The 27,119-nt window shown below is 44.0% G+C and overlaps 1 protein-coding gene across 2 annotated transcripts in view; it reads left to right on the forward strand.

Moving 5' to 3' along the window:
- RBM6 (RNA binding motif protein 6) overlaps nucleotides 1-27,119 on the forward strand; it is a 1,032,809-nt gene that overhangs the window by 375,239 nt on the left and 630,451 nt on the right. For both annotated transcript variants that reach the window (XM_069206836.1, XM_069206837.1), the window contains one exon: nucleotides 24,101-24,174. In XM_069206836.1, the coding sequence (XP_069062937.1) occupies nucleotides 24,101-24,174 (74 nt within the window). The remainder of the gene's footprint in view (nucleotides 1-24,100; nucleotides 24,175-27,119) is intronic.

Consider the following 27,119-nt stretch of genomic DNA (forward strand, 5'->3'; position numbering starts at 1 on the left):
TGCTGCCTAAGGCCTTCAAGAGAGGGACAGGTTTCTTGTCCCTTACACAACTCTTCCCTTGAGGGTCCCCCTGGGCCCAAGAGCTCAACCTGATAAGGTTCCAGCTCCATAGGCTCAGTTCCCTCAGAGGGCAGAACTTCTTCCTGAGAAGAGAGGTTCTCTTTTTCTTGTTGTGTTGCAGCTGGTTTCCCAGCTGACTTTCCTTTTCTCTTGGTAGGCTGGGCCTTTCTTTCAGACTCCAGCTCTACTTTTTCACCCTGTGCCTTGCACTGTGCCCTTGTCTTGACACACACCAGTTCAGGGATACCCAGCATGGCTGCATGGGTTTTCAGTTCTACCTCAGCCCATGCTGAGGACTCCAGGTCATTTCCAAGCAAACAGTCTACTGGGATATTTGAGGAGACCACCACCTGTTTCAGGCCATTGACCCCTCCCCACTCTAAAGTTACCATAGCCATGGGATGTACTTTAGTCTGATTGTCAGCGTTGGTGACTGGATAAGTTTGTCCAGCCAGGTATTGGCCAGGGGAAACCAGTTTCTCTGTCACCATAGTGACACTGGCACCTGTATCCCTCAGGCCCTCTACACTTGTCCCATTAATTAAGAGCTGCTGCCTGTATTTTTGCATGTTAGGGGGCCAGGCAGCCAGTGTGGCTAAATCCACCCCACCCTCAGAGACTAATGTAGCTTCAGTGTGACACCTGATTTGCTCTGGGCACACTGTTGATCCCACTTGGAAACTGGCCATTCCAGTGTTAGCTGGAGTGGAGTTAGAAGTGGTATTTTTCTTGGGACAGGCCTTGTCTCCAGTTTGGTGTCCAGACTGACTACAGCTACGACACCAGGCCTTTTTGGGATCAAAGTTTTTACCCTTGTACCCAGAATTGTTTTGTGTAGAGGCTCTGGGCCCACCCTCCTGTGCAGGTTTTTGGGGGGCCTGTAGAAGACTCTTTACTATTTTTGTTTTTGGCTGTCTCACCACCGTTGCCCTGGGGAGGTTTTGTGACCCCTTTCTTTTGGTCACCCCCTGTGGAAGTTTTGGACACCCTAGTCTTGACCCAATGGTCCGCCTTCTTTCCCAATTCTTGGGGAGAAATTGGTCCTAGGTCTACCAGATGCTGATGCAGTTTGTCATTGAAACAATTACTTAACAGGTGTTCTTTCACAAATAAATTGTACAGCCCATCATAATAACTTACACCACTGCCTTGAATCCAACCATCTAGTGTTTTTACTGAGTAGTCTACAAAGTCAACCCAGGTCTGGCTCGAGGATTTTTGAGCCCCCCTGAATCTAATCCTATACTCAGTGGAGAATCCAAAGCCCTCAATCAGGGTACCCTTCATGAGGTCATAAGATTCTGCATCTTTTCCAGAGAGTGTGAGGAGTCTATCCCTACACTTTCCTGTGAACATTTCCCAAAGGAGAGCACCCCAGTGAGATTTGTTCACTTTTCTGGTTACACAAGCCCTCTCAAAAGCTGTGAACCATTTGGTGATGTCATCACCATCTTCATATTTAGTTACAATCCCTTTAGGGATTTTCAACATGTCAGGAGAATCTCTGACCCTATTTATGTTGCTGCCACCATTGATGGGTCCTAGGCCCATCTCTTGTCTTTCCCTTTCTATGGCTAGGATCTGTTTTTCCAAAGCCAATTTTTTGGCCATCCTGGCTAACTGGATGTCCTCTTCACTGGAGTTATCCTCAGTGATTTCAGAGAGGTTGGTCCCTCCTGTGAGGCAGCCAGCATCTCTGACTATGATTTGTGGAGTCAGGGCTTGAGAGGCCCTGTTCTCCCTAGACAGGACTGGTGGGGGGGAATCACCCTCCAAGTCACTATCATCATCCTCTGTGTTGCCATCCTCAGAGGGGTTGGCTCTTTCAAACTCTGCCAACAGCTCCTGGAGCTGTAGTTTGGAAGGTCTGGAGCCCATTGCTATTTTCTTTAGTTTACAGAGTGACCTTAGCTCTCTCATCTGTAGATGGAGGTAAGGTGTGGTGTCGAGTTCCACCACATTCACATCTGTATTAGACATTATGCTTCTAAAAGTTGGAATACTTTTTAAAGAAACTAAAACTAGTTCTAGAATCTAATTCAAACTTTTACCAAACTTTTAAACTCTAAAAGGAAATGCTAACAGGGACTAACACAAGGCCCTAGCAGGACTTTAAAGAATTTAGAAAAATTTCAAATTGCAAAAAATCAATTTCTAATGACAATTTTTGGAATTTGTCGTGGGATCAGGTATTGGCTGAGTAGTCCAGCAAATGCAAAGTCTTGTACCCCACCGCTGATCCACCAATGTAGGAAGTTGGCTCTGTATGCACTATTTCAAAGTAAGGAATAGTATGCACAGAGTCCAAGGGTTCCCCTTAGAGGTAAGATAGTGGCAAAAAGAGATAATACTAATGCTCTATTTTGTGGTAGTGTGGTCGAGCAGTAGGCTTATCAAAGGAGTAGTGTTAAGCATTTGTTGTACATACACACAGGCAATAAATGAGGAACACACACTCAGAGACAAATCCAGCCAATAGGTTTTGTTATAGAAAAATATATTTTCTTAGTTTATTTTAAGAACCACAGGTTCAAATTCTACATGTAATATCTCATTTGAAAGGTATTGCAGGTGAGTACTTTAGGAACTTTGAATCATTACATTAGCATGTATACTTTTCACATAAAACACAATAAGCTGTTTTAAAAGTGGACACTGCAATTTTCACAGTTCCTGGGGGAGGTAAAGTATTGTTAGGTTTTGCAGGTAAGTAAATCACTTACAAGTCTCAGGTTTGGGTCCAAGGTAGCACACCGTTGGGGGTTCAGAGCAACCCCAAAGTTACCACACCAGCAGCTCAGGGCCGGTCAGGTGCAGAGGTCAAAGAGGTGCCCAAAACGCATAGGCTTCAATGGAGAGAAGGGGGTGCCCCGGTTCCGGTCTGCCAGCAGGTAAGTACCTGCGTCTTCGGAGGGCAGACCAGGGGGGTTTTGTAGGGCACCGGGGGGGACACAAGTCCACACAAAAAGTACACCCTCAGCGGCACTGGGGCGGCCGGGTGCAGTGTAGAAACAAGCGTTGGGTTTTCAATGGAAATCAATGAGAGATCAAGGGATCTCTTCAGCGTTGCAGGCAGGCAAGGGGGGGGCTCCTCGGGGTAGCCACCACCTGGGCAAGGGAGAGGGCTTCCTGGGGGTCACTCCTGCACAGGAGTTCCGTTCCTTTAGGTGCTGGGGGCTGCGGGTGCAGGGTCTTTTCCAGCCGTCGGGAAATGGAGTTCAGGCTGTCGCGGTCAGGGGGAGCCTCGGGATTCCCTCTGCAGGCGTCGCTGTGGGGGCTCAGGGGGGACAACTTTGGTTACTCACGGACTCGGAGTCGCCGGAGGGTCCTCCCTGAGGTGTTGGTTCTCCACCAGTCGAGTCGGGGTCGCCGGGTGCAGTGTTGCAAGTCTCACGCTTCTTGCGGGGAGTTGCAGGGGTCTTTAAATCTGCTCCTTCGAAACAAAATTGCAGTCTTTTTGGAGCAGTGCCGCTGTCCTCTGGAGTTTCTTGGTCTCTTGGAAGCAGGGCAGTCCTCTGATGATTCAGAGGTCGCTGGTCCTGGAGAAAGCGTCGCTTGCGCAGGGTTCTTTAGAAGGCAGGAGACAGGCCGGTAGGACTGGGGCCAAAGCAGTTGGTGTCTTCTTTCTTCTTCTGCAGGGGTTTTCAGCTCAGCAGTCTTCTCCTCGGTAAGTTGCAGGAATCTAAATTCTTAGGGAAGCCCTTAAATACTAAATTTAAGGGCGGGTTTAGGTCTGGGGGGTTAGTAGCCAATGGCTGCTAGCCCTGAGGGTGAGTACACCCTCTTTGTGCCTCCTCCCAAGGGGAGGGGGTCACATCCCTAATCCCATTGGGGGAATCCTCCATCTGCAAGATGGAGGATTTCTAAAAGTTAGTCACTTCAGCTCAGGACACCTTAGGGGCTGTCCTGACTGGTCAGTGACTCCTCCTTGTTTTTCTCATTATTTTCTCCGGCCTTGCCGCCAAAAGTGGGGGCCGGGGCTGGAGGGGGCGGGCAACTCCACTAGCTGGAGTGTCCTGCTGTGCTGGCACAAAGGGGTGAGCCTTTGAGGCTCACCGCCAGGTGTGACAGCTCCTGCCTGGGGGAGGTGTTAGCATCTCCACCCAGTGCAGGCTTTGTTACTGGCCTCAGAGTGACAAAGGCACTCTCCCCATGGGGCCAGCAACATGTCTCGGTTGTGGCAGGCTGCTGGAACTAGTCAGCCTACACAGATAGTCGGTTAAGGTTTCAGGGGGCACCTCTAAGGTGCCCTCTGTGGTGTATTTTACAATAAACTGTACACTGGCATCAGTGTGCATTTATTGTGCTGAGAAGTTTGATACCAAACTTCCCAGTCTTCAGTGTAGCCATTATGGTGCTGTGGAGTTCGTGTTTGACAGACTCACAGACCATATACTCTTATGGCTACCCTGCACTTACAATGTCTAAGGTTTTGCTTAGACACTGTAGGGGCACAGTGCTCATGCACTGGTGCCCTCACCTATGGTATAGTGCACCCTGCCTTAGGGCTGTAAGGCCTGCTAGAGGGGTGACTTATCTATACTGGCATAGGCAGTGAGAGGCTGGCATGGCACCCTGAGGGGAGTGCCATGTCGACTTACTCATTTTGTTCTCACCAGCACACACAAGCTGGCAAGCAGTGTGTCTGTGCTGAGTGAGGGGTCTCCAGGGTGGCATAAGACATGCTGCAGCCCTTAGAAACCTTCCCTGGCATCAGGGCCCTTGGTACCAGGGGTACCATTTACAAGGGGCTTATCTGGATGCCAGGGTGTGCCAATTGTGGATACAAAAGTACAGGTTAGGGAAAGAACACTGGTGCTGGGGCCTGGTTAGCAGGCCTCAGCACACTTTCAATTCAAAACATAGCATCAGCAAAGGCAAAATGTCAGGGGGTAACCATGCCAAGGAGGCATTTCCTTACAAAGTCCATTCAGGTGTGTGAAATCTGTCCCCTCTATAGAGCATTTAGGGCCGTTTGAGGATGTGGTGGGATCAGATTTTGCCAGGGCGCTAATTGTAGCATAAGTGCGTCTTAAAAATGTTAAATGTATGAGCTTGTGTCTGTAATTTGTAGAAATGCGCTTAGTTTGTTGGCAACAATAAATCCAGATTTTAACCCTGAGGGGGAGGGGATGCTGCAGGTCTTGTTTCCAGCTCTCCCTAAGCTTCCTGTGCCAGACTAGTAGCAGTGCCACACTAGTGATACAGAAGTTGGAAACCTGCTGCTTCCAGTCAGCGTTGGTTACCACTACGGTAAATGGGGTGAACTCATAGGGGGTCAGCGGATAAGAGGGTACCTGGGCTTGTATCGTGCTGTGGACACAGCACTTGACAAAATGGACCATAAGGGTTGCATCAGCAAGCCACACATTGTTGGCCTGCGAGATGACGGGACCAAATGGAAATAGGTCCCCGAACATTTGTAATGCATGATAGGAGAGCATGCACGTAACTAGTGATTCTTGCATAGGAGCAAGCCAGTGGATATCTGTGAGGGGCAAGGAAGGAGAGTAAAGTAATTCCCCACCAAGCAACTGAAGGAGTCTGTGCCATCCCCATCTGGTGGTAGAAAGTGTCCGAATGTCAGTGGGGTCAGGCGGGATATCCTGTGGTGTAATGACATGTAGCGAAACCTCTCCTGCTTTATAACATTCAGGTTTGTTGTATGGGAGACACGTCTCTCTGTGGTACCAGTGGGAAGTATTTTGCATTGCGCCATCAGATAAGAGGTGATGCCCCCCTGCCCGCGCCCCCTCCCCCCCCCCCCAAAAAAAAAATCCCCCAATCGCTCCAATCCACCGCCCCCTCCTTTTAGGGGAGTATCAAAGCATCCCAGCCTACTTGGATCAGTCACAAAAGAAGGGTCTTCAGCATGCCGAAAAAAGCATTGTGAGGGGGATAGGAATATTTAAAAAAAATATATAAGTAACATGGGAGAACAACCTTATGATGATGACTATTCGAACGGCTGTGGAGAGCTCTAGGTGGGTCCACCTTTCAGTTTGGGTCGATAGTTTGTCAGTGGCACGTTCATATTTCAAACGGATGACCTTTTCACAGGATGTGGATCCCCAAGTATTTGGTGGAGTCTGTGCACCACGTCATGGGGGAATCACATGCCTTGATGTGGGGGCAAGTTATCATTTGAGTAGGAATAACTGGGATTTGTCCCAATTGTTTGGCCCAAAAAACAACCGAAGGGTACAATCTCTTGGACAATGGGGTAGAGGTTGGCTGCGAGATGGCGAACAATTAGCTGCATATCATCCCTAAATAGGGACAAAAGCAGTTGACCAGGTTTTAATTACAAGCCTCAGTGGAGGTGCTTCTTCTGGAGGTAGAAGACAGAGGGGGTCCATGGCCATAAGGAAAAGGAGGGGGAACACAAGGCGACCTTGCACTGTCCCCCTGGTGATACCAAATGCCACAGTAAGGGAACCATTCGCTCGTATATGGGCCACTGGACTAGAATATAGGAGTATAATAAGAGAGATGATCCCTTGGGGTAGCCCGAATTTCTGATGCGTCGCCTGTAAGAAAGGCCACTTCAGCGAATGACAGGACTCTTATGCATCAAGCCTTGCTACCCTCTAGGTCAGTCTGGGTAGATTCTTTACAGCACTGAGAACAACATGCACAAATTAAATGAGGTGGAACGTCTTAGGGTGAAACTCAATTGCAAGAGGGCGAAATGATTGTATCCATAAGAAGCACGAGCCGGTTGGCAGGGATATTTGCCAATTTTTAATCTAAATAACGTAGTGATAAGTGTCAGTAGGATGTACAGCATAGTGGGTCCTTGCTGGGCTTAACCAATAGTGTAACCACTGCGTAGGGTAGGAGAGAGCTCCAGTATCTAGGGCTTCACCATACATTGCCAGCATGTGTGCAACTAGGAGATGTTTCCAAGTATTATAAAAAATGTCCAGGACACTGTCCAGACCAGGGCCTTACTCCCATCTAGGGAATCAATCCCTTGGACCACGTCTTAGCTACAGATTGTCTCACTGAGAAATTGCTTATGGGCATTTGTGAGCTAGACCATGGCAATGATCTCCGATAGGCTGCTGTTTCCTCCCCAGCATCATTGAAGCGGGGAATTTATTGATGCTGGTAGTACTGTTGTATCTCCGCCAGGCTAGTAGTGTTATTAGTTGTGTGCGATCCATGAGGAGCAATTCAGTCAGGTATGTATCTACTACCCTCTGGGTGAGCGAAGCAGGCGTGCCCTCACTGTAGTGCCTGGCCCTGACATGTTTTCTCAAATGTGCCTCCTCTCGCTCTGCCAGTTCGCCTTACTTGTCGAGCATGGTGCAGTCATTGATGTCTGCAGCGCTGCTGTGTGCCTGCACGTCTACGTCTCGCAGTCCGGTTTTGACCCTCAAAATCAAATTACGAATTTCTCAGAGCGCTCCCATGTTCCTAGCGATGCATATCCCAAGGATGTAGGGCTTGATGACTTCCCACAGTATAACCTGGGTGGAGAACGATCTTGTATTGAGTTTGAAGTATTCCAGAGTGGTCCTGTGGAGCTCCTTGCGAAAGACTTTGTCAAGCAAGGCTTTGCATGGGAATCGCCTGTAGCGCTCTGCGCTATCCCCGATGGCCATCATTAATATTATCTGAATCCTGGAGTGGTCGGACAGGGTGCTCAAAGTGGGACACACACTATCCAGCCAGGGGAGGGCAGTTGTGAAGAGTAGCCAATAGTCTATGTGGGTCCATGTATTATGTGTGCTGAATAAAACTTGTAGCATGGGGTAGCGGAATGGACAGAGTCAGGCATCTCTGAGAGAGTGGGTGTTGCAGAGGTCGCAGAGAACTCTCGGGGAGCACAGTTTGCTGCTGGGCACTGAGGCTGTGGTCCCTAGCTGGTTGAGGATCATATTGAAGTTGCCGCCTATGATGGCATTGTTGGCACTCTCTCTTCCCAGTAGGGACAGCACATTCTGAAAGAATTCCGGGGAATCAGTATTTTTTGGGCATAATCATCGAGGTGCACTTTATTGCCTGCTAAGAGTACCGTAACTGCTACCTTCATCAGTGAACCTAGCCTTGCGGGGAAAGGGAACTGATTTATGGATTGTAAGTGCTATAGCCGGAGAAGTATCTGTTCGGCCCCATGAGGATGCTTAGGCATGAGAGCTCCCAGAGGGAAGATACGTCTTCTGAAGAAATTCTATTTCCTTGTTGCGGTGGGCTGGGTATTGAAGAACTTGCTTGACTTTGCAGGGGATTCCTAATCCCCCTAATGTTCCAGGCAAGAAAGGATAGTTTGATCCTTGAGCCCGCTTTGTTACACGGCATTCTCCAGCGTAGCAAGAGATGAATGTGTGGTACTGTGTTGCAAGTGAATTGGGACGTTTCTGCAAAACCAACTAACCCTAGTAGATACAATACTCCCCCTCCTCATCGCCCACCCACACTAGGCCCCTAAATGCCCAGCGAATCCACAAAAAATTGAATCCTCAACTAAACAACAAACATCCAGGTAAGAAGGAAAGCGGTGTACACTTCCTGAGGTTAGCCATGCCACGGCGACCGCGCCCGGATGCATGGGAATGCAGCAGTGATAACAAGATTAAGGCCATCAGCTATGGGAGCTAGATCGCCCATCGAAAGGAATAGCCCAAGCATTACAGCATTTGAGTCCATAGTAGTTTAGCTGACTTAGGAAAGGCTATGGCATCAGTCAGTCTGACGGGAAGAGGTCTGAGCTGGCTGTGGCATGTAAGTCCGACAGAGAGCGGTCAAGAGTGCTGCGGTGAGTAATTCGGTGGTCTGACATTTATTGCATACAGAAGTCCAGTGCACCCATGTTGTATCTTACTTTTGTATTAGTTTATTATTTGTTATTGTTATCATAATTGTAGTTGGTTAATAAGTTAAATATGAGCTATGTTTACTTTTGTAAGTCTGTAGTTCCATTCATGCTCCTCGTATTTCATGATCAGTTGTGTAATGCAAGAGTGTGGTGGTTGGAAGATCAGAGACATAGAGCGGACGTGTTGCAAGCTGTGTAGGGTGTTTCAAATTCAATAAATATTACTTAAATTAATCGACTCTGACTTCACAAAATTGGCGACGAGCTGAGCAGTTGGAACACCGAAGATAAACCCACGCAGCAGAGGATTCGGTATGCTGATTACAACACGGCTTGCAGGAATTTTTATTGCCTTTACTTTGAAATATACCCATAATTTACAATTTGCGTACAATATTTGGAGAATTATAATAGCCTTGAAAGTACTGCTACAACATCGTTAGGTTATTTCTCTCACCCCTTCATAGACTATTGAATACTGTTCGTGGCAGCAATTTTTAAAACAGGAGTCTGTTGTTTGAGCGTTACGGCATGAGCGAGATGGAATGAGGGAGAGAATGCTATTATCGTGTTACACGCATTGACATGCTCTGCATGTTGTCGTCATTTAGTGTGCGGCCATATTTTGAAGATTTGAGGTAAGACATTAGCAACACTTGTTTTTTAGCAGCATTCGTTACATCGGAACAAAAGTGTTTAAAGATTACCATGTAGCGTACCGTGTCTGTCCTTTTGGTGACATGCACACCATCTTTTAAACAATTTCTCCATTGGTACAAATTCACATGGAGACACGCACTTCTTGCACATTTTCAATGTGTGTCTTACAAATTCTGTGTAAAACCGTCATTTTTTAAACAGTGACCTAGTCCCTTGGGTGAAGAAAGGACACTGTTCTGTGTTCAGTTTTTTTCAGCATAGCTACACAACCCTTTTCACTTCAACCCCTGCAGACATTTTGGCCAGCAGGTGCCAACCCATGTATGAGATTGGTAGAATGGAAAGCATACTTTTTTATTTCTTAGAAACCGTTGATGATGAATGAAAAATGAATCCCGAAAGGAAAAAGATTTTCTTCCATTCAGTTGGTCCTGAAGGATTATAAGTATTAGGAGATGACCAAAACAAGTGGGGGTGGGGACTTAAATGTATTTGAAAATGTATTAAGAGATTTCGACAACCGTTTTGCTCCTAAAGTGTGCATTGGTATTTCTAGATATACATTTTTTCAGAGGAAGCAAGAAATAAGGGAAACAGTAGATGAATACGTCGCAGTGCTTAAGAAATTGACTAGTGATTGTAAGTTTGATCATTTGCAGGAACAATTATTTAGAGACCAAGTAGTTATGCAAACCCGTGATTCAGCAATTCAAGAAAGACTATGGATAAATGGAGGTGCAGACCTTAAAGATATTTTAGCAATAGTTAGAAAAGCAGAGTTATTTAGTCGCAGTGTGAAAGCTCTAAAGGCAGAGTCGAAAGAATTCTATGAAGAAATAGGTAACAAGGTCAAACATAAGGATATAAGTAAATCTGAAAAAGAGAATGTGAAAATTCAACAGACTTTTAAGAGTGATGGGCAAAAGTGTTATCGTTGTGATGATAGTTCACATTTAGCCTCTTTTAAATTTTGGCCAGCGTTAAAACATTAGAGTGCAGCTTGTGGAGTCTTGGGACATTTCGCCAGAATGTGTAAGGAAAAAAAGAAGGGTAAAGTGAAGTGTGTTGGTGGGAGTGAAAGTTCCAGTGAGGATGAAGGGAAGGTTAAAAGAAGTATGCATTATGGTGACAAATTGTTAATTGATCAAAAGGAAGAAGATCTTTTTGTTTTAAATATTGATGAAAATTTGTCAGGCAACAAGAAAAAAACATTATGCCTTATGTGCATAGGAGGAGTTGAAATACAAATGTATGTTGACTCTGGATCCCCTTTTACTGCTATTATTAATTATGAAGTATGAAACTCCAAATTTAAAAATAAAGTGGGTAATAAGTTGTGGAAACATGATATATGCCCAAAGGGTTTTCCGGAGGAAAAAATAGATTTGCTAGGGTGTAGAGTTTTAACTTTTGCATTCAAGAACAGTAAATCTTTTGGAAAACTGTACAGAGCAACGAAAGGTACTTCTGTTTTTGGTTGGAAGGATCAAGGTGAATTACACATTACTCTTGATCCGAACAGTCCTGAACCGTTATGGTTGTTGATGAAAGGTAAAATATAGCAAAGGACATGTTAAAAAACATTTCCAAAGGTTTTCAGTGGAAAAAGTGGGATGATAGATTTTGAACATCGTACTATTGTCTTAAGATACATAAGGCAAGGAACATTCCTATACTTATCGGAGAAGAAGTAGAGAAAGAATTTGACAAACTAGTTAGTGCAGGCATAATTGAATCTTCAGAGTGAATTTCCCCTGTGGTGGTGGCCAAACGTAAGAATGTCAAAATGTGTTTGTGCATAGACTTGCGCCATTTGAATAATAATATAGTTGTAGAAACATTTCCCAAGATATCAGAAATGCTCACACTTCTAAAGGGGGCAAGATGGTTTTCTACCATCCATTTATCTGCAGCATATCATCAGATCATGTTGAGTGTGGAAAGTAAAAAGCACACAGCGTTTATTACTCCAGTGAGGTGTTTCCAATATAAAAGAATGCCGTTTGGCTTAGCCTCAGCTGCAGCCATATTTCAGAGACTAATGTATCAGCTGTTTTGGAAACATGCTAGTGTAAGGTGTTTCCAGGATGACATTTTACTTTTTGACAAGGATAGATCAGAACATGACAAAGTTTTAGAAGTAGTACTAGGCATACTGGAAGACAAGGGGTTGACGGTGGAGCATTCCAAGTGCAAGTTTGGTGTACAATCGTTAACTTATCTTGGACATGTTTTGTGTGGTAACGGTGTAGCTACCAAACCTAAGTTGGCGGAGGCCATTCAAAATGCTCCAGATCCTTTAAGTAAGGACAAAGTCAGATCATTCCAAGGTATGTTAGAGTTTTACGCAAAATTTAAGGGATTTTCTATTAGAGTATGCAACATTCGACAACTGATTTAAAGCAATGTGAAATTCTTTTGGTCACAAGAATGTGAGATAGAATTCAAAGATATAAAAGATGCCATTGTACAGGCCTCTGTGTTACGTTGTTTGGATCCTTATTATACTAATGTTTTAACTTTGGATGTAAGCACACCGGGTTGGGGGGTGTTTTGACACAAATCAATGCGGATGGGAAAGAATCAGTTATTGCATTCGCATCTAGTGCTTTATCACCAACTGAAGAAAAATTATCTGTAATAGAAAAGGAAACACTTGCATGTGTTTGGGTCCTAGAACATTATAGATCCTTTATATGTGACAGGAAATGCATTCTTTGCACTGATCACAAACCACTAGTAAAATTGTTGGCTACAGAAGGTATGTATAAGGCATCTGCCTTATTAGGCAATTGCTAGAATGCCAATGCGTTTGCAAGATTTTTATGTATGAAATTGTATTTGTACCAGGGAAAAGCAATGTCTTAGCTGATTTCTTATCCCACATGCCAACAGATATTCTAGAATGGGATGCTAATGAAGGGGAGGAGTTACAAATTGCACTCTTTCATGATGGTGTTCTAGGTATGAAAGAAGAAATGTGGAGAGAGGAATATTTTAAGGATAAAGATTTACAAGAGCTTATTGATGGGTAATGGAACGTTGACCTAACAAATCTAAGATCTGAGTTTAGGACAGTTTTGGGAAATAAGAAGTGAACTATCGGTGGTTCAGGGAACCATATTTAGAGGTGATAGAGCTGTTCCTCCAATGGCACTTAGAAATAGTATCATGAAATTGTGCCATGAAAATCATTGTGGTATTGTGAAAACCAAACATAGAGTAAAGAAGTGGTATTATTGATGGCCAGGCATGGACGTGCAAGCAGAAAGAATAGTCCAGGATTGTGTGGTGTGTGCCAATTCTGATAAAAAATGTAAGACCTATTATGTGTGAGCCAAATATTAGGAATAAACCTTGGCATAATGTAGCCATAGACCTCATGAGTCCCATTGGTATGCCTGGAAAGTATATAGTATCCATGATTTGTTTTTTCTAGATGGTCTGTAGGTAAGATTGTAGAGAAGATTGATTCTATTGGGGTGCTAACATTCATTGACAATTCTTTTGTGGAGAAAGGTTTGCCAGGACAAATTATCTTTGATGATGGAGTACGGTTTGTGTCAAATTTAACAAAAAAATGTTTTGAAATAGATGTGAAACATAGAACCTCATCTTTGTACAATCCTAGTGGTAATGGCATGATCGAGAGGTTTAACAGTTTTGAAGGATGCAATTCAAATTGCGTGTATGAATAGTGACTACTTGGAGGTTCAAGTTTTTAAAGTTTTGTGGACATATAGAACCAGCTATCATGAGGGACTTGGTTTGTCTCCCTTTGAGATAATGAAAGAAAGGGTACCTAGGACGAAATGTAACCTAGAATGGTTGTTGTAGACAAATCGTCTCAAAGTATCTTTTGATGAAGTCAGGAAAGGGATAATCAAGAAGCATCAAAAATACGAACAATCCTTTGAATAGTAAAGGAGGTTCGATGAGAAAGGTTGAAATTTGCAAAGGCACCTGGGTAAAGGTAAAGAAACCATGGAAGGTAAACAAGAGGGACAGTCAATTTTCAGAACCCTTACCAGTAAGCAAAGTGTTACGCAATGCTGTTCTTCTGAGTGATGGGAAAGTATGGAATCTAAAAAGAATTTCTGTGCTTAAGGGGCACAGCGATTTATACAAGCAAAATTTGGATAATTCAATAGAAGAATATATTTTAGATATGGAAGGAAGGAATGAAAATAATGGGAAAGGAAAAAGTGATCATTTTGACATTGGAAAGCATGCAAATAGTGGAAATTTTTTTAAAAGAGAGGAGGAGGGTGCAGAAATAATTACAAGAAATTAAAGGAGAAATAACGGTTAGGGATTGAGGACATGGATGAAGTTCCAGGAGATCTTGGAGATGCTGACAAGGAACGTAAAGGACACAGGAGCAGTAGAATTTGTAGTAGACATGCACTTCTGCTTAATATTGACAGAAATGTTTTGTTTTATGGTTTGATGTTTTCCGAAACGTACATACTTCATTGCATACATTTTGAGATTACAGTTTTGGGGGTCTCGATCGTTTTGGAAATTACAATTTTGTTTCCAATGTTACAAACATACTTTTGCACTAGTTTACATAGGTTATTTCTGTTTGATGCACCAATCTACCTAATTGTGAAATAATGCCCTCATTCTGACATTTTCTTTCTCTCTGTCACATGGGTTGTGGTATTTTTGAATGAAAGGCATTAACAAGATAGGCTTTATAAAAGAATCCCCACCAAAAAAAAAGATTTAATCCTGCGCGTTCACTTCCCCCTCCATATGAGTAACTGAATATACATAGAAATACCCTCCTTGGCAATTCACCCTTTGTGTGAATACCTTGCTCTTGTGGCATGTGTGTTGGTCAGCACTCTTGCAGCGGTATTCAAAAGATCCATGGTAGACTTATGGTCACTTGCTCATTTTCGGGACAACAGTGCATATTCATTCAGTTTAGCTTACAAACTTTGAAGATACCCAATATATGAGCACCAAACCTCACCAAGGTGCTAATTTACTGTGCTGCACTGTTTGTAGAAACTCGTGCAGTGTACAAGCACATCCACGTCATTACACAACAATCTTCAATTTAATTTGGTTCTACCTACCACTTCCTCTATCAGTGTTAATTATGTTGCAAACACAAACTAGATTATTTTTTGTAAAATCCCATTCTGGAGGGAATCATTTATTCCAGGCCACATTTGAAGAACTTGGAATTCATGAATTGGTAAAGAAGTGATATTGATGTGTAGATCTACATTTTAAATAGTAGATTTTTTTGGCAATTTATGCAATCAATGTAATGCAAGAATAGAACTATAAAATAGGCAGTGCTAAAGAATGGCAGTCAAAATGTACATAGTAAGTTAGATGACATCTTTTTTTAAGGCATTTTTAGGTTAACTGGCAAACTCTAGATCGCAGGTTGCACATAGGTGGCCTGTTAACAAAAAAATAATAGCAGCAAGTGGGTTGTTAGGTCACTAGATAACTTATGTTATTGGGACCATATTTTTTTTAGTCCTAAGCTTTTCTTTTTCAAATCATTGTTTTTGTGTTAGTCGAATTGGTTAACATTAGATTTTATTTTCTTACTTCGCTCGACCTTTTTTCTTTCTACTTTTTTTCCACTCCCTAGTCTTTTGGGTTTGACCAGTAGCTTATACTGCAGCACTAGTTTTGAGACATGCCTATGGTATCTTACAACTGCTTTTCAGGGCCTCTCATACCCCCATTTGGGGAACAGTCGTCCAGTGCATGCTTTTGCATAATTTTAGACCATCTGCACAGTGTCCCAACAGAACCCTCTGGTGAGCGTGAAGATCTAAGTTGTAACTAGCGATGGTCAGAACTCGCGGAGTTTAAGTCTGCAGAATTCTGCTGCATTGCATAAAAGCTCTGTGAGGTTCGGCCAACCGGCGGTAAACATGCATTTCATGCTGCAATTCAGCGCCAGTAGTGTGAGCAGGGCTGAAAAATCAGTGTGAATGGCACCATGTGGTGCACAAAAGCGCACACCCATTTGAGTTGATTTTGCTGCCCCTCGAGAAGAAAATGAAGAGGAATGGCAGCAACACTATTCAATAAGCAGCCCTCTGAGTGTCGACCACCAGCATTAGAAAATCGAGGTAGGGCATACCAGATCTTGCTCGCCATCTTACATTTCCGAAGCCTTGTGGGGAAATAATTTTGCTACATGACGATTGGCTTTATTTGGGCAGAATTCCGTGTTACAAGAGTAACATGGGGTCACCAACTTCTGCACATCTGCGGGCAGAATTGTTGTAACCCCATCCCACAGGTGACACTGGATTTCATCACCAAATCACATAGATGTGAGTTACAGGAAACCAGGGGCAATTCAAAATGCTCTTCCAGTCATAGGGGTATCCCTTGCATGGGCCTAGACGTGAATGGTGCTAGAGTATATGAAAGTACTTAGTCACACAGCTGTTTTATGTGTAGTTCAAAGTTATTTTAGACAAATTCTGTTTTAGTTCAAGTAAGGGATTGCAAGAATCTGGGACCTGATGCGTATTTAAGATCCATCGCTAACATTTCCCAAGACTGTTATGTAGTTGGCCTAAATTTGACTTCCTATCTGGGTTTTAAAATTTCAAGTTGTTGTCATCTTGTTGGATTGAATGTTTATCTTTCTAGGTTCAAAGCTCTTGATCTATTGCATTGAGAACTTGAACATGTCTTTCATTGTGGGTGCAAGTTAGTATACACAGTCTTAATCCACCCTATTTGCTCTTGATAATAGTGCATAGCTCCTCCTGTGGGCACCCTCTGTTGCAATCTCAGCTTGACAAGGTCCCTCCATAGTTGAGGAGTCTCGCTTTAGCTTTGTGAAAGAGACTACTGGGACGTGAAAGGCCACCAATTTGCTGATAAACATTTATTACAAGAAGCAGCAAAAGGGTCCGTCATCTCCCAAGGATATCCTTTTTATTTCCAAAACACAAACTCGGAAGGAAGCATTGCCCTTTTGAACTCACCTGTCCAACCAGTCATTCTTGCTGAAGACTGCTCCTTCACCACCAGGCCAAGAGTATGCAACACTAGCCTCTTTTCCCCCTCACGTTGTTCCAGAGGGACATATGCACTGAGTCCCAGTGACCCTGAAATTAACACCCAGTATCTCTTTAAGATCCAGTCACATAATGGAGTCTTCAGTGTCTTTCCCACTTTCAGGAACACACAGTGGTCTTTCCTGGTTTTAAAATTCTTTATGTATACCTTCAGTGCCAGACTGAAAGCAAAGCATGGTGACTGTTCATTTTCCACACTGCAAGGTAGTGATGCAGCATCGGACTCAAGAGGCTCTGTCCTTCCCAGCATTGGTTGAGTCGTTAGCAAAGGTTTGTGCAGCCAAAGCTATTAACACCTATTGAGCTGCCTCATGGTTCTCTGACTGTACGCTGCTATATTACCATCACGTACAATATAGCACCAGTAGATCATTTTCCAATACTTACCTTCCCGTAAGCGTGTTAGTATTCGGATACCCATGCCGAGGCCATGAGTACAAAGGGTTGCATTGTGTCCACAGATAAGATTTATGCTGGCATAATCGCTGGAGACCTTCTCTGTTGAAGGACTGGCATCCCACTGGAGATTAAGAGCACTCATCATAGATCTCAAGGTACTTAAATGGGCTCAGGGGCGAGTAAAGTGCCACACTCCAAGCCATCCATGTCAGTCCCAGGACCATAAAGGCTAGGCACCCAAGGTCAGGTGTTATCTACTCTTAGATATATCCCAGTTTAGAGTGATGAGCATTCATCAGCAAAATGCACGACAAAAATGACAGAACAAGCATTTGGAAAGCCAAAAGACTGGTGACCAACACCAGACCTAATGGGTTTGCCAGTGCCCGTTAGTTGTGTGGTTTCACCTCAGCTCATATTTCATACGTGGTTCCTTTAAGCAGACTGTAATCTGCTGCTTATGTGTCAGACAAGAAATGTCTCAGTTTATTGTATTTTATTAAAGCATCAGCAGTAAAGTCAAATTCATATCCATCATTAGGTGTATTTATGGTATCAAAGCTCACACTAACAACCTACCATTAAAGTTGAATGTTTCCTGGCTAAGATCTGCCAGTAGGTTTCCAGACTCAGTGGCAGTAGTATTTAACGAGATCACAACAGTTCAGTCTATTTCAAATTTTGCAGAGCTTCATATAACCCACTCTTACCACAGCTTCCGTTGCTAGGAACAAACTTGTGTTTTTAGATTGAGCATAAGCATTCGACCTCGTGTATACTTTTAGTATACTTCTTATGGCTTAAAGTGATTTAATTTGTTGGTTGCAGTGTCTTTAAAAATTCTTCCTCATTAGTCAGTTCTGCCTTTTTCTCCCTTCTTTTTCGGTTTCAGCGCACTGACCAACTACTGTATTATTCCACTTTGGTTTTATTATCTGTTGCCGTGAGGGACTATTTTTGCCATTTCTTTGGTGCTCCCCTTTCACTGTGAGTGTTTTAGGCTGGTAGCTGCCTGCATTTCATGCGTTGTATTGCAGCATTCTGTTCCTCCCATGTTGCTGACATTTGTTTTGGCTTATTCCAGTGCTGTCCTTGTTTACCCCTGACTCCTAAAATAAGCTTATTTTACAAAAGAAACACCGCTTGTTTTGCTCACTGCTTACAAAATCCACAATATGCTGTGTCCAGTGGAATGTAGCTAAACGTAGAAGCAATGATGTGAAACCTCCTCCTCCGACCCCGAATGGAAATAGGCAGCTGTGCAGTTGAATTGAACAAAGTGTAAGCACTTTGCCCAGTCTCAAAGTACACCACTAAGACCAGCTGCAGGATCTGACCCATCACATTAACCCCACTAAACCAATACTAATAACTATTATATATCAAATAAACTGATCTTCACAAATTAAAGCCATGATACAGACCATGCAGATTGTTAGTATGACAAATCTAAAACCAGGCACTACAAGACCATACACAACATGGCCTTCCTGGCCGTATGTTGATCCTTTTGGTGGTCAGATGAAAAGTGTGAATGGTCCACGCCACACCACCACCTTGCATTTCCTTCATTTGGAAGCTGTGAGGGCCTCCTTGCTCTCCACAGTTTCAAATGACTGACTTTGGACCTGTTCTCAGTTGTGTATCTTATTGCTAGATCTGTAACCAGAGTGAAAGTAGCCTCAATGGGTATCTGCACCCCAAGATATTGCTCCTTTGTGATCACACCTGCCTCATGGACTTCATCCTGTGTGCTGTGTTCCGCTAGGATTCGGTTGTTTTGGAATGTTTGCTATTGAGCCTTCCTGGAGTAATGTGATGTCTAGCCAGGAGCCCCTGAAATACTTTCTCTTTAGTTCTAATCTACCCGGTACTCATTTCTCCTCTTCCCTTTGTATTTACTTAATTTTTATCTATATAGACTTTGAGAATTTGAGAGAATCAGGGCATGGGAGTTGTTTTAAACAAAAAAAAACAAAAAAGTTACATTTTTTGCAACTCCTAGGTCTCCATGCTCTCACTCATTATTAAAACCCTCCTACAAATACTTAAGCCATCAGTCCATAGCAAACACCTTATTGAATCATTATAAAGTATGGGAAACAGGAATGTGACCACGTATGAGACAATTCCATGTGCATGATGGCAAGCGCCCAATGTTATGATTAATTAGTTATAGGAGCAATTTTCGGAGCCCACAGAAGGAGGCTCTGGTACCCATCTAATGATGGTAGAAGAGAGCAATTTGCACTATAATTGTACTTGTATCCTTTTGGCCACACTTTTGAGCCTCTTAATAATTTACAGATATGTTATAGGAGAGAATCTTCAGGAGGACAAGCATCTGAGTTTACTGGTAAGTTTGTTTTTTTTGTCTTAAAGAAGTTACTTACCTTGAGTAATGGCTTATCTGATAGAGACTAAATCTAGCTGCAGATTTCTTACCATTAAATTCTCCCCAGGTGTCGGACTGGATCTGCAATATTTTTCGTGAGCAGTACCTCTGCGCGCCAGTAGTGGCGTCAATCAGACCTGCATCTGTTGTTGGTGTCATTTACACCATAAATTATATTGTGGTTCCTAAATAGGCAGCACCCAAGCGCCAGAGATCCAGCAGATTGATATGGAGCCTGATTTTGCCAGCAACTAGAGTCATCTGATCTCCACCTCTCCCTGGTGGCCTCCTCATCCCAGGAGTGACACATCTGTCACTACTGTCAGATCTGGTTGGGGAAGGAAGAGGGATCTTCCTCAGACCCAAACATGTTTTTTTAACCACCATTGCAAATCTTTCGTAGTTTTCTCTGAGATCTGGATCATGTCGGAGGGACTCCCCTGATGCTGCGCCCACTGCAACTTCAGGTCCCACTGCAGAGCCTGCATAAACCATCTGGCATGAGTCACCAGCAGGATGCAGTCAGCAATGAGTCTCAACATCTTCATAGTCTGTTTCACCAAAATCCAGGATAGAGGCTGCAACATCAGTATCATAGCCTGAATATCCTGTACTCTCCGCTTGGGAGCAGAAGCCTGAAACCACACTGTGTTCAGAACAGCTCAGATGAAAAGGAGCATCTGAGAGGGAGTCAGGTGTGACCTCAGCACATTAATAGAGAAACCCAGCAAATGTAGAAGGTTTGCTATAGTCTGGGGGTAGGAGACGACAGTCTGGGTTGAGCCCGCCTCTAACAGCCAGTTGTCGAGATTGGGGACGATGGGAACCCCTGATCTCCGCTGATGAGGTGCAGCTACTGCCATCACCTGGATGAACACTCTAGGGGCACTGGTAAGGCCAAAGGAGCGCACAGTGAATTGAAAATGCTTGTGGCCTTCTGTAAACCGCAGATAGCGCCAGTAGGCAGGCAGGACAGGAATGGGGAAATGGGTGTCCTGCAAATCTAATGCTACAGTCCTGTCTCCTGGGTTCAGGGCAGCCATGACATGAGCCAGTTTGGAGACTTTGAGCTTCTCCTTCTTGAAGAAGAGATAGAAGGCTCGGAGGTCTAAAATAGGGCAAAGGCTCTTGTAATTTTTGGGAACCAGAAAGTAGCGAGTATAACACCCACCGATACTTGTGGCACAGGATCCCTCTCTGTGGCTTCCTTGGCCACGAGAGCTATGACTTCCTTCCGGGTAACCAACAGATGGTACTCTGTCATCCGATTGTCAGATGGTGGTAGGGAGGGATAGGTACTGTCAAAGGTGAGGGAGTAGCCCCTTCAGATGATCTGCAAAATCCATGCAAAAAGAACAGTTGATGGACGGAATGCTGAACAATGTCAAACATTCACTCCCCAGTACAGAGATCTGGGCCTAAATCCATTGTTTTTTTTGCTACCCATGCCATTCTAGTTTGGACCCAGCCATATGCAAATCAGTCTTGACCCTGTTACCTATGGGAACAGTCCAGCCTGAACTGCCAAGCCAGGTCCTCCCTGGACTGGAAACAAACATCCTAGGACCGGATTCAGGGCATCAACCTTCATCAGCCAGGCTGGCTTGACCCCAGTGGCATAGGGAGTGAGGGTCCCACGTGTGGGCATGTTCACTTTTGATGCCCTAAGCATGCCGGGTATGCCCAGACGTGCGTCCCCGGCTCACTATGCAGCTGAATTCACTATGCAGCCAGTGGGACAGGTGACCACGAATCCTGATGCCAACTGGGTGTCCATGGTAGTACAGAGGCAGACTAGTAGGGTTTATGGGCTGCTGCAGAGGGGGAGGCAGTGCACTGATCAGACCACTGGCCACCTGATCCAGGATGTTGGTGGATGCCCCCCCCCCTTGTCCATGCTGGCCAGAAAGTGGCGCAGCTGAGGGCCCCTTCTGTAGTCACAAAAGGAGCTAAAGGCAGATTGGGGGGGGGGGACAGGGGGCCACTGCCATAGCTCAAGAGTCTTTGAAACGTTTGAGTGCCAAATCTGCCTTTCCTCTAAAGAGACGATTGCCATCGAAGGGCATGTCCATAAGGGAAACTTGGGAGACCCCCGAGAAGCCAGATGTTCTCAGCCAGCCATGGAGCCTAAGGGCCACTGTCGTGGAAAGTGCTCTGCCTAGTGATTTGGTTGTGTCAAGTCTGCAACAAATTGTGATCTTTGCGGCGTCTCACCCATCATCAGCAGCCTGAGAGAGTACAGTCTAGGCCTTCTCCAGGACAGGTGGTAGCACCACCTGCGCAAACGTGACCCACTGAGTGTGGGAATAACGGCCCAAAAGGCATGCAGTGTTCACAGACTGCAAAGCAAGGCTTGCAGAAGAAAACATCATCTTCCCAATTGAATCTAACCTCTTTGATTCCCCATCCAGGGGAGCAGTAGGGAAAGCGCCTTGGGAAGTGGAGTCATTGACCATTAAGCTCTCAGTTCTAGGGTGCTGCATGAGGAACCTTAGATCGCCGGGAGTGGGGCGATAGCGGCAGCGAATTGTCCTATTCACAGTAGTCCCTCTACTGGATTTGGACCAGGTACCAAAAAGAACGTCCATAAGAGCATCATTAAATGGGAGTAGGGGCTCTGATGTTGAGACTTCCAATTGCAGCACCTTTGTCAAGAGATTAGTCTTCTCTGCCATCAAAGGTAGTTGAAGGTCTAGGACCTCAACTGCTTTACACACCACCATAGCATACGAAGTTCCCTCCTCCGTAGCCACGGTTGGGGGGAGAAAGCATACAGTTGTCTGGAGAAGTGTCCAGTCCACTGGCTTCACCCAGGTCATCACGCCAGTCCATCTCTTTACTTTAAGGCTTGTTTTCTAAAGGGTCCAACAACCCCTTCCAGTCCTCCCCAAGGCCTATCCAAAGGGAATAGGTCTCAGGATCTGACTTAGGAGGCAAAACTTCGGTCTGCGCAGGAGTCTGCATCAGGGGCGATGCCCATCCGGCTTTGTGTCCGAGTTGGAGATGATAATGGGGATGATGCCGCAGGTGGGCACTGGCGGCGGTGGGAGCGTCAAAATTGTGACCGGCACCGGGAAAGGTCAAGGTGGTATGATGGGCACCGGTCTGGGTCCAGGACTGGATCTTTGGGGGCCCATCAGCGCCAAACCTACTGGTGTGGAACCTGATAAGGCTTCCTTTGACCCTGTGCAGCCTGAAGGCAGGCGGACAGCGTCAGACTGCCCAAAAATGAAGTGAATGGTGTCATAAAATGTTCAATTGGGTTGGGTTAAAGTCTGGGAGACGCAGAGTCGACCCAGGTTCTGAAGAAGGAATCCTGGAATGATGGCACACTGTTGTCACGTCGACTGACTGACAAGCAGAAGTACAAGACCGCTTTGACCTTTTTTTTCCTTGTGCCTTGACTTACCCAATTGCTCGAGGCCTTGGAGAAGATTGACAATGACTTTGGACTTTGAAACCAGTTCCGGGACCTTCCTCTTGACGTCGACCTGCGCAGTCGCACTGCAGACCGTCATTAACCTCAAAGACTTCAGATGCATTTCCCAGCACTTAGAGCACGACTTCGGGTCATGATCATTCTGCAAACACCACAGATGAGGTGCAGAGCAGTCACTGACATTGGCCAGTGACAAGCTCCACAGAGCTTAAAACCCATCATGCGTGACGTCATCCTCGATGCATCAGTAGGTAGACCTAAAAAATATTAGACAAAAAGTAAAAAATTACTGAGGGGTAGCTCTTCTCCAGATCAGCTCGAGTTCTGGTGGGGAAAGAACAGAACTGACATCAGCGCACCTGGTTGCACCTATGTAGGAACTACAACACAACTTCCGGCGCACACAATGCCAACGACGGACATAGAGCCGATCGAAGCCACCTACTAACATGCAGGGAGGGGTACTGCTCTTGAAGAACCATCCAGATCCAGTCTGACACCTGGGGAGACTTCAAAGGTAAGGAATCTGCAGCTAGAAGTCTCTTATCAGATAAGCAAAACACAGTAAAGGTTTGCTCGTTCGCAGTCCTACTCCTGTGCACACCGAAAGGAGTTTGTAGCCATGCAAAAAGGTGTACGTGAATACCAGAACAATAGCTCTCCTGTAATAACTGCGTATCCCAAAACATCTGTAGTAATATGACTTGTTTAGTTGCTAGCAACTCAACCTTTGGTCTATTTTAAGCACTGAATAAATGACTAGCACATATAGGTTTGCAATAAGATATTGTTTATAAAGAGTTTTCATTCTAATCTTCTATATATACTGTGCACAATTAGCATAATTGCTTCTTGCACCCAACTCTATAGACTTGTTGTGATGCGGAGCAAAACACGTTTTAAATAGCTCAACGTCCATGTTAGCTCAGCTTCTAATGGTCAGCGTCATACTTGCTAAGAGTACGCTTGCACTCCGTCGTAAAGTTTTTTGTCTCAAACATGTAATGATCACCTTCTAAAAATACGCTTTAAATGTTGCATCATCCGTTTGTAAGGTTTTATTTTATGTTGTGGGTGGATTGGGTGGGTACGTGACCAGGCCTACGATAAGAAATGGACTGGCTTGGGGAATGGGATGTTAATAGTGATGGAGATGAAGAAAGTATTCTTTGAATTGTGGATTATTTGCATTTTCTTGAGAGGCACTAACACAACTCCCGTCTGTATTTGACTGCTGTCCCCAGGTTACAGCCACGACTCCGTCTGCGTGGAGTTTCCCCTCTTGGAGCAGGCCATCGGATGCATGGAATCCAACCAGGTTGCTTTATACTTCGGTCGAATTCTGCTGGAAAGGATTGTGGGTTGTGTCTTTAGGAGAGATCTTGTGGATGGGTGGGACAGATCTCCAAGGGGAGGAGGGGAGACGTTTTGTTGGTTACAGTTAGAAATTCGAGGCGTGCGACAACTGTCTCTGCAGGTGTAGGACACCAAGCATCTGTCAGTTAAAAAATGATGCTTAAAGAAGTTGGGTGAACTGCCTTGGATAATTTTAAGTGCCCTCATAGAATTCTAGTGTAAAGGAAGTTGCTTGTTTGCAAAAAGGTACTTCCATGATGCGTGTAACAGAAGCACTTTTTGGACAGAGGCGCTTATCTTTACTATTTAGCTTAGCTGATTCAGCCTATAAATACACAATTACACCATATAGGATTTAATGTACTGAGTTTGAGTGTGTGCGTATGCCCTTTTGCGTATCTGACACATTCGTGTACGGCTACTCCTTTTGTGTAACTAGTTCCCCTCACCTAAGTAACAGCTGATAGTAAATAGTCTGCATACTTTCTGAGTATACCGCTTTGGTTAAAAGAAAGTTTCCTCTTTATGGTGTAAATTTGACCAGCTGAATTATTGATTTCTATTTGCATTGCACATTTAAAAATTCACAATAGCGGTATCTTCCGGTATTAAAAACCTAGACGAGTAGCTTTTCTGTTGGAATACTGACACACGTACTCTCATTCGTTCATGGCTCCAAAAATGATTCCAGATTAGCAGTGATGATCTTCAGTACTTTCCAGTGACTGGCACAAATATGTGAAGACAGATGTAAGCTTATCACTTCCCAGTTTTTTTTTTCTTTTCAGAAAATCTTATTACTTTAGTTATACAATTTCGGGTCAGATTGTTGCCTCATCTTAAAAGGAGAACTTTGATTCTTGGATGTTTTTGTTTGGATTTGTGCCTTAATTTAACTGAGCTCCTAATTGCAAGTAACATTTGTAAAAGCCTTTTGTGAGATACACTCAGGGTTGACATTGAAAGGTTGGTCTTTTTAGCCTCAGTATGATAGAGTAAATGCTCTGGAACAGGTTGAACCAGCCACTACCCATTTCGCCTCTACATTTGTTTCAGTTCACCATAAGTACTATATCAACCTACAGCATGAAGATGTGCTATTTTACAACCACTGAAAAAGGGTGAAGCACATGAGTCTCTCTCATATGCAACTTCATTTGAGAATTTTCAAAATCAAATTTTCAGGTTCAAAGAAATGCTTAAGAGTAGGTTCTTCCATTTGTTTGTTTTAAGTGCTCGAATGGAAACCAAGAGCTTCCTTCTGTACATCACATGAATAAGTGTAGTAAAATCACTTGTATTTTATGGTTACCTTCTAAGTCCAGCTTCTTCACAGTTGTCATTAGTTTAGAACTTCTCTCAAATTTGGAAAGACACCATCAAGTTATTACTATAAATATTGCAGCACAGTAATAGTATTTAGATCAGTCTAAAATCAATAAAGATGTTTCAGTGGTGGTTCTTTCTTTTTTTTAAGGTGATAATCTTTGGGGAAGTTTCCATCTGTTCAGATTCCAAGGCATATACTTTGATTCCTTCCTAGTTTTTTTTTCTGGACAAAAGTGTAATCCCTATTTTTAAATTCTCTTGCTAAATTAGGAAATGAAAATCTTAAAAGCTGGGGAGATTTTGTATCCTTGGACTTTTGTTGATACATTTGTTTCACAGATATTCAGGACTTGAATACTATAACAGTGTGTACCCAGACACTTCCCCTTATCTGATACAAGTCTTTCCATTTGGCCCAGCTGCCCTGCATCTGCTCCTTCCCTTAATTTTCATTATCTTTTTGCCTCCTGTTTGATGGTAGTATAAATTCTCTCTAGGCCATTTTGGTTTGTGAAGAGTGGCAATCTGCACAAAAATTGAACACAGACTGTCATTTACACACGTCCTTTGCCTAATTTTTGCAGCAGATTTAAGTAAATAGGCCAGAGTGTTTTTCATTTTTATGCAGGATGCTTGTCTGTGATCGCCCACTACCTGACAGTTATGAAAATTGAGTTGTGCTTACTCTTTGCATGAAATGCTCACTTTGGAGCGTTCTGTACAGACGCTTTATGACTGAAAAGCTTGCTTCAATTAAAATTCATTTTTAACTGGTTGCTTTTACTATTTGAGTTTGTGCCTGGAAATAATAGACCGGATGCTCCCAGAATTAAAGACTTCTAGCTTTTCTCATGGCATTGTGCATCTTCACTCTTGTATGATTCAGTTGTATTTTTCCAGCCTTTGAGCTCAGTGCTTGAGGTGGTTGCTGATAGTGGGCACTGACACTCATTTTTAGGGACAGGGACTTATTTTTCACCGTTAGACTTTGTCAAAGAGCAAGACCGAGAAAAGTAGAAAGACAAAGATGGGAAAAGCTTTGCAGGGTAAGAAGTCGGAGATAAAAAAAAGCATCTGCCCAAGTGAAATAAAGATTGTTATAGACTTCTAACTGTCGATTCCTCACCTTCTGAATATTCTGTAGTTATCAGACTGAATCCGGAATCTTTTTCAGCAGTACCTCTGAGCGCCGGTAAATGGCACCGTGCGGCCCTACACTGTTGCCATTCTGAAGATGTTGTGCATAGCCTATATAGACACCATTCCCATACGCTGATGGCAGTTCCTTTACTTCTGTGCCACTGGACATAAATTTGGTGCTACCTCTTGAATCTGTGAGACAGTTTACCTCAAATACATTTTGTGTATGCAAGGGAAATGTCACCTCCCAAAACCATAGATTTGACCCCCTGTTAGGACTGTTGCAAACAGATGTCTGTGACAGATCCTCATCAGGTTTGACTGTGGTGTCTGGCCACAACTCTAGGGTCTGCACGCTGATGAACCTGAAGGCATGCAAGACTGCGAGTTGAAACTGTCGTCAAGCACCGGAACACTCCACGGCGAGACCAGACCAAG

This window comes from Pleurodeles waltl, chromosome 9 (genome assembly GCF_031143425.1).
Source record: "Pleurodeles waltl isolate 20211129_DDA chromosome 9, aPleWal1.hap1.20221129, whole genome shotgun sequence".
NCBI lineage: Eukaryota > Metazoa > Chordata > Amphibia > Caudata > Salamandridae > Pleurodeles > Pleurodeles waltl.